Source organism: Oncorhynchus mykiss, chromosome 10, assembly GCF_057628025.1.
Source record: "Oncorhynchus mykiss isolate SJ-2025 chromosome 10, ASM5762802v1, whole genome shotgun sequence".
NCBI lineage: Eukaryota > Metazoa > Chordata > Actinopteri > Salmoniformes > Salmonidae > Oncorhynchus > Oncorhynchus mykiss.
In genome coordinates, this window is record NC_143031.1 from 58,141,237 (window position 1) to 58,154,735 (window position 13,499).

At 45.0% G+C, this 13,499-nt stretch overlaps 1 protein-coding gene across 1 annotated transcript in view; it reads right to left on the bottom strand.

Moving 5' to 3' along the window:
* The window catches only part of smox (spermine oxidase), a 28,751-nt gene extending 16,278 nt beyond the window's left edge, over positions 1-12,473 (bottom strand). The window contains exons 1-3 of the mRNA XM_021619123.3: positions 12,124-12,473; positions 2,809-3,043; positions 1,521-1,747 (exon numbers count right to left, since the gene is read on the bottom strand). Coding sequence (XP_021474798.1) covers positions 1,521-1,747; positions 2,809-3,016 — 435 coding nt within the window. The 5' untranslated portion in view covers positions 3,017-3,043; positions 12,124-12,473. The remainder of the gene's footprint in view (positions 1-1,520; positions 1,748-2,808; positions 3,044-12,123) is intronic.
* Positions 12,474-13,499: the final 1,026 nt, after the last annotated feature.

Genomic DNA, 13,499 nt, shown 5'->3' on the forward strand with positions numbered 1-13,499 from the left:
GTGGTGGTCCTCATGAGAGCCAGTTTAATCATAGCACTTGATGGTTTTTGCGGCTGCACTTGATGAAACCTTCAAAGTTCTTGAAATGTTCAGGATTGACTGACCTTCATGTCTTAAAGTAATGATGGACTGTCGTTTCTCTTTGCTTATTTGAGCTGATCTTGCCATAATATGGACATGGTCTTTTACCAAATAGGGCCATCTGCTGTATACCCCCTTACTCTGTCACAATACAACTGATTGGCTCAAAAGCATTAAGAAGGAAAGAAATTCCAGAAATGTACTTTTAAGAAGGCACACCTGTTAATTGAAATGCATTCCAGGTGACTACCTCATGAAGCTGGTTGAGAGAATGCCAAGAGTGTGCAAAGCTGTCATCAAGGCAAAGGGTAGCTATTTGAAGAATCTCAAATATACTACATGATTCCATATGTGTTATGTCATAGTTTTGATGTCTTCCCTATCATTCTACAATGTTGGAAATTGTAAAAAAAAAACATTTTAAATCCTTGAATGAGTAGGTGTTCTAAAACTTTTGACCGGTAGTTTATGTAGAAACTGCTTCTCTAATAGAAATCTTCAATCTCGCTTGTAGGCGATGTTATGGAGACTTTGGCTAGCTAAGCTCGTGCGCAGAAACACGTTATCGGGTCTAACGGTCGTCTCACGCAGAACTCTGCATGTGCAGGCTGTCAAATCAAAGGCACTCCTTAGACGTGAAGTCGTTTTTGGTGAAAATGTGACAGTTTGTCACTTTCACCATGTTGGAGTAATAACATGTTCAGTTACTTATTGGCTCGACTCTAAGTGGTGCCTTCAGATTACAAGAAAATGAACACGACGGAATAATTTTTCCCTTCTCTCATTAACTTCTCAAACCCCAAACCCTGGTATGCCGAGTGCTTCGCAAGCGTTCTCGGACGTCTCGCAATGTTGCGCCTCTGGGTTTAGAAATTCTGTTATTACTGTGTAGTTATCCATGTTCGTACAGTGTGTTCTTAAAGGAATGGGTGCTGCTGTGGAGAATGCTGTGTTATTAAGGTGGATAATAGAGAAGGTTCTTCTGTGTTCAAGTGCCTTGAAATAGTTCCAGTTCCGTAAGCGTTACGAACAAGTCGCCACAAGCTTGATACACCTCTTTCTGGCCCACTCAGTGTGTATCCTTTAAAAATTTACTTTGGTATTTTATTGGTAACTTTGCTGCTTGCAACACTTATGGAACATAACTATTGTGAGAATTACTCAGGGACATAGAGAAAGGGAAGTGTGTAGAAAGCGTCCCCCTTTCCTCTGCACAGTGTCTATTTACTCTGAACTGAAGGGTAGTGGGAGGAAGCCATTGTTGCGAGAATGTACTATACACACACCTGTGCTATACACACCTGTGCATACGTGCCACTGTCTATGTACAGTATCTACATTCAGTCATGGGTGGCTCCCTGTGCACACATCAGTGGTAATCTGGACACACACACACACACCTCTGGACACACACCTCCCACACACCTCTCTCCCCTCACCTCATTGTAGAGGTCACTGAACTCCTCGACCAGGTCCTTGGGGATCCTGGTACCGCTGTTGGTCTGGTAGTGGGCCACGCCGTTCTTGGTGTACAGGCTGATGCGGCCCACGCTGCGCTCGCCGTCCGTGGTGTGCTCCAGCAGCCCGTTGTCCTCCGCCAGGTGGTACACCGGGTTCCCGTTAGCGCCATGGATCCAGGTGGCTCCGAGCTCCAAAGTCGTTTGTCCTGGAATAGGATGGAGGAGGAGAAGATGAAGAAGAATGTAGTCCTCACTGTAGCTCAGTTGGCGCTTGCAATGCTAGGATAGTGGGTTCGATTTTCTGGATAAAAGCCTCTGCTAAATGGCATATAAATACGTAATACACTTAGTGTCTGTCCCAATATGAAGTAATGTTTTGGCCATGCAAGTAGTGAGGATATTGGGACAGGCTTAGGCTCCGTTCAAAAGTAGTGCAATATATAGGGAATAATGTGTCATATCAGATGCACCTTTGGGGTCACACTTACAAACTTTGTTTACCCACCCCAAGCACTTGATTGTTTGTGTCAGTTTATTTGGGAATACGTTGAATGGGATGGAACTTGAATTGAATGAAATAAGCAGAGGAATGAGAACAGGAAGTTGTTTTAATTGAATGGACGTGAAAGGAACTACAGTTAGAGGGTGTCAATTCAATGAATGTGACTGCAGCCTACTGGACATTTTGAGGATGCTACAACCACCTACTCGAGAGATACTTGTTTTTGAAAGGGCTTCATAGAGAATGAGGAATAGGGATAAATAAATCATTTTTTTTATATTGAATTGAAGCCATGTGTGGCAATGGGAGTAATCGAACTTGTTCAGCTCAAAGGGGATTTTGCAGGACTAACCACACATCCATCCGAGAGACAAATTCCCCAATCACATTTTGAATTGAGAAAGCTTAATTGGGCTTTGCAAAGCACACATTCTGATCCAGTGTTATTTTGGGAAGGCTTTTAGCATTAGCACTGATAGCGTAGCCCCATAGAGAATAGAGGGGGGCACCTTTTGACAGCTAGATGTGAGTGCGGGGGAAACAACCTGATGATTACACACTCACACAGACATGTCGAATGTCTCAGTGAGTGAGGTTCGGAGCTTTCAGCTTACAGAAAATGTTAACTATTTAAGAAACAAACACCCATAGAGTCATAACCCATGACATTCCAGGGTCTGGTTTAGCGTCGTTTCCTCCATGTATTGTTTCTTACTCGCGCTTCGTGTGTTTGTAGTGTATAAAGTTCACGGCATCATTTCTTACCGTGCTGAATGCTTTGAACTCTCCCTCCGACGCGGTCTGACGCCTCTAGGACTGTGACATCCGTGAAGCCGCTTTCCAGGAGGCTCTTGGTAGCTGCGAGACCGGCCAAGCCCGCGCCGATCACTACTATTCGAGGCTGTCGATGAGTGCGTAGGTCTCTACTAAGGGGGTCATCAGTGCTGTCTGAAGATATTTCACAACTTTGCATGCCGTCCAAGCTCCTCTTCTAGGGGGTCTGAGGGGGAAACATGAGTTAAAAACAAGTCAATCCTTGTGTGGTCCAGCGGTATAAAGCGCTGACTTTGGAACCCATGCAACCGCCAGCACAGGTTCAAATCTGACTCCTTGCTCTCTCATTCTTCCTCACTCTCCTGTCTAATAAACATGAAAAAAAACCAAAGCAAGTCAATTTCCCTCAGGCAAGATGAGGACAGAAAGTATCTTTACACACAGGGGGAGATAGCATCAGTGGGTACTCAATTGAGTGTTCTCAGATCAAAGTAAAGTCCTCCGTACACAGTACTGTACATAAAAACTTTTTTCAGATCAAATACCCGTTATGACATCAAATCTATTCCGGAAATAGAATTTCATTGCGCTTTCCTGAGTATGCGTACTTTGAGTGGGGAACGGGTTCGTCGTGTTATTAAAACAGTCGCTATTTCAAAAAGGTCTTGCTATTTTGTGGCCTAGTGTGGTCTGGCTGTCTAAGCCACTGTCTCTGGATAACATACATATCTTTGTTAAAACACCTTACCGTTGCATGGCTAAGAAGTAGCTGTGCTGTGTAGTGTGGGCTTATTATATTTAAGCAATAATGCCCGCGGAGGTGTGGTACATGGCCAATATACCACGGCTACGGGCTGTTCTTATGCACAACTGTCACGCCCTGAACATAGAGAGCCCTTGTTTCTCTATGATGTAGTAGGTCAGGGCGTCACTAGGGGGTATTCTAGTGTATAATTCTATGTTGTGTTCTAGTTTATATTTTCTATGTTGGTGTTGTGTATGATTCCCAATTAGAGGCAGCTGGTAATCGTTGTCTCTAATTGGGGATCATATTTAAGTAGCTATTTTTCCCACCTGTGTTTGTGGGATATTGTTTTGTGTTTGTGCATGTGCACCACATAGTCACGTTTAGTTGTTTGTTTATTGGTATATTTTTGTTTTGCTGAAGTTTCACTTGAAAATTAATATGGAGAATATGGAGCATTGGAGAAGTTAGGAGAGAGAGAGATGAGAGAGATGTTGTGCAAGTGTGTTCTGCTCAACATCCGACCAGAGGATCAGGTTAGCAGTCTGGTGCAACCTGGGCTGGCTCCACACTTCTGACCTCCAGTGCGCCTCCCCAGTCCGGTACGTCCTGTGTCTCCTCCTCGTACTCGCCCTGAAGTGAGTGTCCCCAGTCAGGTACGTCCTGTGCCTGCTCCCCGCACTCTCCCTGAAGAGCGTGTCACCAGTCCGGTGCAACCTGTGCCGGCTCACACATCAGGCCTCCAGTGCTCCTCCCCAGTCCGGTACGTCCTGTGCCTCCTCCTCGCACTTGCCCTGAAGTGCGTGTCACCAGTCCAGTGCCACCTGTGCCGGATCCACGCATCAGGCCTCCAGTACGCCTCCCCAGCCCGGTACGTCTGATGCTGGCTCCCCGCATCCGCCCCGAACTTCATGTCACCAGTCCGGTGCCACCTGCGGCGGTCCACAGTGCGGAACCTCCTGCGGCGGTCCACAGTGCGGAACCTCCGGCGACAGTCCACGGTCTGGAACCTCCAGCGACGCTCCAAGGTTCGAAACCTCCAGCGAGGGTCAACGGCCCGGAGAGTCCAGGCACGGCCTCCAGTCGCTCTCCAGGGCAGGAGCCTTCCTCTGCGCCGGGGCCCAGTCTAGGCACGGTGTCCAGTCCCGCTTCATGGCAGGAGACTCCCTCTGCGCCGGTGCCCAGTCCAGGCACAGCGTCCAGTCCCGCTCCAGGGCCGGAGCTTTCCTCTGCGGCGGTGCACAGTCCAAGCCCGGTGTCCAGTCCGCTCCAAGGCCGGAGGCTTCTTCTGCTCCGGTACCCAGTTCAGGCATGGCGGCCAGTCCTGCTCCTGGCAGGATCCGGGGTCTGGGCAGGGGCTACGATTTACACCAGAGCCGCCACTGACACTAATCAGCCCCCCTACCCTGCCCATTTGGTTTTAGGTTTTGCGGCCGGAGTCCGCACCTTTGTGGGGGGGGGGGGGGGGGTACTGTCACGCCCTTACCATAGAGAGTCCTTGTTTCTCTATGGTGTAGTAGGTCAGGGCGTGACTAGGGGGTATTCTAGTGTATAATTTCTATGTTGTGTTCTAGTTTATAGTTTCTAGGTTGGTGTTGTGTGTGATTCCCAATTAGAGGCAGCTGGTAATCGTTGTCTCTAATTGGGGATCATATTTAAGTAGCTATTCTTCCCACCTGTGTTTGTGGTATATTGTTTTGTATTTGTGCATGTGCACCACGTAGTCACGTTTAATTGTTCGTTTATTGGTATATTTTTGTTTTGCTGAAGTTTCACTTGGAAATAAATATGTGGAACTCAACATCTTGGTCCCGTGCACCTTGGTCCCGTTCTTACGACAACCGTGACAACAACGTACCGCGGAGTGCCTGGACATAATGGCCATACCACAAGCCCCCGAGGCCTTATTGCTTTTATAAACTGGTTACGTAATTATAACAGTAAAAATAAAGGTTTTGTCATACCTATTTTTTTTACCTTTATTAACTAGGCAAGTCAGTTAAGAACAAATTCTTATTTACAATGACGGCTGTCAGCCAATCAGCATCCAGGGCTCGACCACTCAGTTTATAATAACATATAGACAACTGTGTCTGAGGAAACAAATGCAAAATGGAGCATATTTAAAGCGCATCTCCCTGATCCCATTATACTAATCTAATGTAGTCTCAAAACAAAACACTAAGCAACACCAAATGAATGAGACTCATGCGGGTCCTTGATCGTTTGTTTGGGGCGACGGCATCGCAGGGTTGAAATGTTGAGGTGAAATACGTTTTGTTTAATTATTTTCTCACAGACTTCCTTCCACCGCTCTCACTGAAGTAGCGTGTGTGTACGCAAGTGAGCTGAAGTGCTGTACCACGGGGCCTTGCCAAATGGAAAATAGGCACATTTGACAGAAAGCAGGCAGTGGAAGAAAGGACACAGGAGAAGAGAGAGAAAGAAAGAGAGGGAGATGGGAAGAAAAAAATAGGATAAGCAAGAGAAACGAAAGAGAAAAAGTACGTCTGTTTGTGAAAGATAAAGAGGGGATGGAAGGATAAAGGAGGAAAATGCATTAGGAAGCAGACTAAACAGAGCAGTAACGTGTTCCATTATCCTCATTTTTCTTTTCTTTTTTCATCCCTGAGCGCACCCCACCACCCCTCCTCTTCCTCTGAGAGGTGAGACCATATGCTACCTCCAGTTCCTACATGTGACGCACTCCACTCCCTTCTCCCCCACAAAACCTCCCCGCTCTGTCACCACGGCAACGCTGCTGCACATGGCAATGCTGCGGTACCATACTGAGAAACCGTCTCGCACACACAAGAAAAAGGCGGTTTCTCCCGAACCAGGGTCACGCGGTCAAACCGGTTCAGTGAATCCATTACCGTCTACTTAGAACTGCAGCTGCGTCTGGGGTATGCTGCTCATCTGAGCTTCCTAAAGGTTTGCTGTCTACTGTTTCAGATGACACCATTTTGGTACACAAAGTGCAGGGGACGGATCCAAAACAAACCAATTTGAGTACACTTACTACCACCCAGACCAAAATGTGGATTATAAACTGGGTGGTTTCATCCCTGAATGCTGATTGGCTGAAAGACGTGGTATGTCAGACCGTATACAACGGGTATGACAAAACTTTTTTTTTTACTGCTCTAACGTTGGTAACCAGTTTATAATAGCAATAAGGCACGTCGGGTGTTTGTGGCATATTGCCAATATACCACGGCTAATGGCTTTATCCAGGCACTCCGCGTTGCCATGGTATAATGGCCATATACCACACCCCCTCGGTCCTTATTGCTTAATTATATCACATGCTGTTTAGAGACTATGGGAACTAATTCTCTTCACACTATGTACCGTGGGAAAGAGGTCTCTTCGAAACTGGTTTCAAACTAGTTGTGTTTCATAGGCTCAAATACAGTACACAGTGGCTGTGTTTACACAGGCAGTCCAGTTCTGATCTTTTTTTCACTAATTGGTCTTTGACTAATCAGATCAGCTCTGAAAAATATCTGCTGTAAAAAGATCTGATGGGATTGGTCAAAAGACCAATTAGTGAAAAAAAGATGAGAACTGGGCTGACCAATTAGTGGGAAAAAGATAAGAATTGGGCTGCCTGTGTAAACGCAGCCTAAATAGCTCAGGAAAGTTAGACTGAAAGTTCAGGCACCAACTGCAGTGAGGATCATATTGAAAATGCTGTACAGACTATGGGAACTAATATAGTTCACAGTATATTGCAGAAAGGTTAGATACATTTCAAGCACAAACAGCAGTGATTGCAACACTTGGAAGTTCAGAACCTTCTTCCCAGCTGTGTTCACCTTTGACCTCACAGCTGTCTTCGTCACAAGACTAAGAGTGTTGAATAGTGGGAAATGATAATAGTAGCGGGCTGAGAAGGAAGCAAAACGTGTCTGGACAAGTCCTAGCTCGCTAGACCGTTCAATGAGTCTGAATAGGATTCCATTTGGGATGTATCCTCTTTCTGCATCCGTTTCATAGCCCTCAATGGTCAAAAGTAGTACAATTCTCTGTCTGCATCTATTTCTTCACATCCATTATGTCGGTGATGCCTTGACTGGAATATTCACACGATCCTGAAAAGTGCTAATCATACCTCAGTAAACTATCAACAAAAGTTGTGGTATTCGTCACAGATGCCGAACGTCTAATATTTTAAAAAAATAATCCTGTGAAATGACTTATTATTTCAGAATGGATTCCCATTTGAAATAGAAATGACGGTTTGTACGTATATAGACCATGTTTATTGCCTGATTTTATCCAGCGAACAGGACCAGCGTTGTGGACTGAATACCCAGAGACCTAGTCATACACAGTGGTACACTAACAAGGCCACTACACATTCTCCAAATTAATACGATTCTAGGAACAGAGGAATAGCCTTGTGGCCTTGAGGCATAGAACTGAACAGCAACGGGGAGAAAACCCTCATCAGCAAGAATAGAGTGGCTACACACACATACTGTAACATCCCCCTCTTTGAGCAGGCAAAACTAGCTAGCTAAGTAAGTGAATCTCTCTCTCCCCCTCTCTCATTCCCTCCCTTCCCCTACCCTCCCTTCCCATTTTGGCATAAATTAATTGTCTTTCTCTCTCACTGCAGTGCTAGCTAGATGTAGCTTATGCTTTCAGTAGTAGATTAATTATTTGATCCTTTGATTGGGTGGACATGTCAGTTCATGCTGCAAGAGCTCTCATAGGTTGGATGACGTCCTCCGGAAGTTGTCATAAATACTGTTTAAGTCTATTGGAGAGGGTGAAAACCATGAGCCTCCTAAGTTTTGTATTGAATTTAATGTACCCAGAGGAGGACGGAAGCTAGCTGTCCTCCGGCTACACCATGGTGCTACCCTACAGAGTGCTGTTGAGCCTACTGTAGACCTTCATTGCAAAACAGTGTTTTAATAAATTACTTGGTGACGTGTTTAGTTTAATCTAAAAAGGATAACGTTATAAATGTTTCACCATTTTTTGTTTTATGAATTCACTGAGGAGGATGGTCCTCCCTTCCTCCACTGGTGCATACACACAATCAATCACTCACACACACACACACACACAGCAATAATACTCCCGATAATGACAATCCTAATTATGACAACATTCATCCATTTCTTTGGGCTAATAGGCATCCCCGGGTCACCTCACAACTGAAACGATGGTGGAGTTAAGAGTCGGCTGACTAAGTGCCTGCGGGCTGAGGAAAAATTCAAATGTATTTTTACTGCTCATTATTTGGTATTTTTCAATCCTTCCTTTGGTCACATATTAACCTATATTAACCTGTGTTATATTAATAATGATTTATGGGTGTGTACAGAGCTTTAGAGGTGAAATGTTAACACACACCAACACACACACTTATGCTTTTCCTATTTGTGGTGCAGCTTGTTTCATGGACCAAAAGAAAAAAAGTGGTTTTAATGTAATTGAATTGAGAGGTAATGGGGGATGAATTGGACCTCTTGCTAAGTTCAGGCAGACACATGTAAGATAAGCCACGAGCACACTGTGCACACCGCGGGCCTCCGTGAGGACACACAGCGGGGTGTGATGTCAGCACATCCTTTTTGTAGGTCACCGAGACATTTCCTGTCGAAGGACCCACAGTGGAGCTCGCTCAAGGAGCCCATGGGGCCCACAGCAGAGCAGCACCAACAGTTACAGGCCGATAAAGTAAAGGCGTCCCAGCCAAAACAGCACGGGAAGAGTTTGTATCTTTTTTTGTTATTAGTGTTCAATCCGTGTTACGGATGCTTCTCATCAAGTGAGAGGAAATCCAGGGAAAAAAAGATCAAGCAAACACGTTTCCCTGTTGTTCCTTCCCCATCCCCACAACACATCTAAACCGGGAAAAATACCCCTTCTCATCCGTAAGACCACAGTCACTCTATGGAGGCATGTAGCCTAGTGGTTAAGAGTGTTGGGCCAGCGCCGTGGACATTAAAGGCAGCACCCCGCGCACCTCTCTAAGTCAGAGGTTGGGTTAAATATGGAAGACACATTTCGGTTGAACGCATTCAGTGTGCAACTGACTAGGTATCCCCTTTCCCAGAGGCTAGAAGGGCCTGTAACTATGTAATAAATGGGACACAGAGGGTTCCAAATAGTGCAATACTTAGGGGCCCTGGTCAAAAGTAGTGCACTGTATTGGAAATTGGGTGCCATTTGGGACAAACTGTTAGTGGGCCCTGGATTCCTTCAGGGATTCTGAGGGAAGATGGCCTTCCTTTCTGATTGTAATAACAGAAAAACCTGCTCATAATACATGCTTCTCCAAAGCTTTATTCCTGCATCCACATTTACTTGTGAAGCAATATGGGATTTTGTATGCAAGCACTACTATAAATCACCAGGTAGAATTACATAATACGCACATTCAGCCTTACTTTCTGAATCACCAGGAGAGTAAAAAGGTATTGAATGTCCCAGGATGGTGTATTTAGTGTATTGCATGTACAGTAAAGCTGCCTAGTACTATTACAGTAATACTATGGTTTTACTACAAAACAGCAATAAGATTTGCAGAAAAAGGATCACAGAATTGGGCTGCTGTTACCCAGGTCACATACACTCTCTGTCACACACACACACACACACACACACGTGCGCATGTACACACATGTGGCGAGTGCGTTAACCAGCCAGGGATAACGGAATCACAGTGGCTCTATGTCTTGGTCCGAGGAGGGAGAGAGAGGTGTCTCTCTCCCTCCTCGGACCAAGACATAGAGCCACTGTGATTCCGTTATCCCTGGCTGGTTAACGCACTCGCCACATGTCACCACTCCTCTCTCCCCAGTCATGCCGCAGAATGCAGATTAATGGGGGCTGGACCCGGGGTGGGGAACTCTACAGCGTTTGACCTAGAAACGAGTAACCTAGCCTACATTTGACTGACATTGCTCGAGGTTGCTCTTTCCAGGGGCAGACCAGGGCATAAAAAGGGACTGTAGGGTTAAAAAGAAGTCTGCCTGTCATTTGTTGAGTTGTAAGGCCACCCCCTCCCTTTTCCTTCCAAATACCGGCCTTCCTAAAACACACACACACCCTTCCTCCATCCAACTCCTCACCGTCTGCACTTCAGTCCACTCCACAGCTGCTTTCATGCCATATCCGACAACCCTGGAACATCTCTGGTCTGGATCAAACCCCTAGAGCGCACTGCAGTGCTTGCTAGTGTGGCAACACGACGTCTCACTTCCTCAAGACCGCAAACATCAAAAAGGACAAGAGCGCTCGAGCCTTGGGATGCCCCGGGCCCCGTGCCAGACAGGCCCCAGAAATTCCACACCTCTCTCCCAGCTCCGGTGTTCCAGAGCTGGGACGCTAGGGCTAGGGGAGGGCCTCTGGCTGGCAGTGCTAGAACTGATGCTTGGGTGTTATCCATCCTGGAGCCGTATAAACAGGAGTGCGGTGCCCCTAGGACTAGAGTGGTAATGCCAAAGGTAAGCCGCAGTTAAAAGGGTACCGCCCCGCAAGGGGAACTGGTTGGAATGCGGTCAGGTGGTGCACAATGGACAGTAGTGCCTTTTGAAAACGTTGAAAACAAAGAGCGGTGATTCTGAATGGTGAAGATATGTGGATACCACCTGACAGCATTGAGTCCAGACAGATCATATTCTTTACTTTACATAACGATAAACCTTGACTTATTTTGTAGAACAAGGGCATTACACCTTCAGGCAATGTACATAGGCTGGTAATTATTCATGCATAAACTAGTGGAATTTCGCAAGAACAGCTGGAATTTATTTTTCCCCATCTATTTTCTTATTCATTAGGTTACAGATAAGGGACTGGGATTGAATCAAATTACAATAACATTGTAAAACAAGTTAATTGAATAAAATGATTTTCCTTCCCATTCATATTCTATTCATATAATATGAAATAAAGAGAGGGATGAATGAATACAGGCAAGATAGAGACGGAAAGAGGGAGAAAATGCAATTGAAGTTCTCAAGTTTATTTTGCTGACCACAGAGAAAGTAGCGTTGAGTTCCAGACAGGCTACGCACGGCTGTGTGTATCTCATCCTCTGCCACGTAATAGTCAAAGTAGCAACACAGACCACCAGACCACAGTTCGAAACAAAGAAGAACGACTAGTTCGTCTTCTGTGAGATATCCTGATTCAATGGGGAGAAATATCTAGTCAAAACGGAATAGAAAATACACCAGAATACACATTTTACACAGAATTAAACTTAGGCTATAGCAATAATGTTTTGAACATCCAACAGCATCATTTTACAAAGCGATGTAAACAATCGAATTAGGATCATTTGCTTTATATTTTATTGGTTACCTATTTTTTGTAGCCTAATTCGGCACATAATTCAACACTAGGCATAAATACACTTGCCTACAACAAGTACACACCGTACCCTACTGTGACAGCTGCAGCTCAGCTGTTTACTTCTTTGCTATCCACAATGTTGATGAATATTATAACCATGACTGGACTGCGACGAATGGCGTTTTACATGTTTTACCTTCTAGGAAACAAGCTTGATTTCAGGAGGCGCTCATTACCTGACTCCGTTAGTCTTCAGTTTTAAACGTGAGAATTCTCCTCTTCTCCTTTGTGTTTTCCTCGTACCCGGCTCCGCTTTGTATTTATATGTGCCTTGAAACCAGAAGCAGCCAGTTCCCTGTTGCCGCTGCCTCCCCGCTTAAAGGAGCAGTACAATCAAAAACGTGATTTACCCAACATTTCCACAATATGAGATCGAAATAACATTCTGAAATTGGGGAAATTGTGAAAATGCACTTTTAGTTTAAGAGCTTTTGGAGAGAAAACAGCGCCTAGAATTTCAGTCTGTTCAGGTGGGATGGAGTTTTGGTCCTTGCTAATCAGTATCCTTGGGACTTCCCTTCCCCAATTGAAGTTGACATTAACAATGGTTACTGTAAGGGTTAAGATTAGGGTTGGGTAAGGGTTATGGTTAAGGTATGGGTTAAGGTTAAGGTTAAGGTTAGGGTACGGATGTCCCAAGGATCCAGAATAGCACTGATCATGGTTTTTTTGCCTTGTTTGTTTAACATTTATTTAACTAGGCAAGTCAGTTAAGAACAAATTCTTATTTACAATGACGGCTCGGGATTCAATCTAGCAACCTTTCGGTTACTGGCCCACGCCAAAACAGCCACACGATCAGACTGAGCATTTCAACGGCAATTGAAATATATTTTGAGTTATTTTCATTAAATTTGACACACACAGTGATTTATTAGACATACAGTGATGATTAAAAAAAAAAAATAATAAAAAAATGCATTGGCTCTTAATTAATATGAGCAACCCTGACTTGCCCAACCAGCACTGCCTGAGGTGAGTGCCCATAATGGCTAACTGAGAAAGGATCATTTGTGGACACCACAAACTGTAACTGTATATTGGCCAACAGCGGAGCTATTCATGTGTCAGACACCTGCTTGTCGAACATCTCATTCCAAAATCAAGGGCATTAATATGGAGTTATTCCCCTTTTTGCTGCTATAACAGCCTCCACGCTTCTGGGAAGGATTTCCACTAGATGTTGGAACATTGATGCAGGGACTTTCATTGAGCCAATACAAGAGTATTAGTGAGGTCGGGCACTGATATTTGTCGATTAGGCCTGGCTCACAGTCGGCATTCCAATTCATCCCAAAGGTGTTCGATGGGGTTAAGGTCAGTGCTCCGTGCACACCAGTCAAGTTCTTCCACACCGAACTCGACAAATCATTTCTGTATGAACCTCGCTTTGTGCATGGGGTCATTGTCATGCTGAAACAGGAAAGGGCCTTCCCCAAACTGTTATCACAAAGTTGGAAGCACAGAATCGTCTAGAACGTCATTGTATATCGTAAAGTTAAGATTTCCCTTCACTGGAACTAAGGGGCCTAGCCCGAACCATGAAAAACAA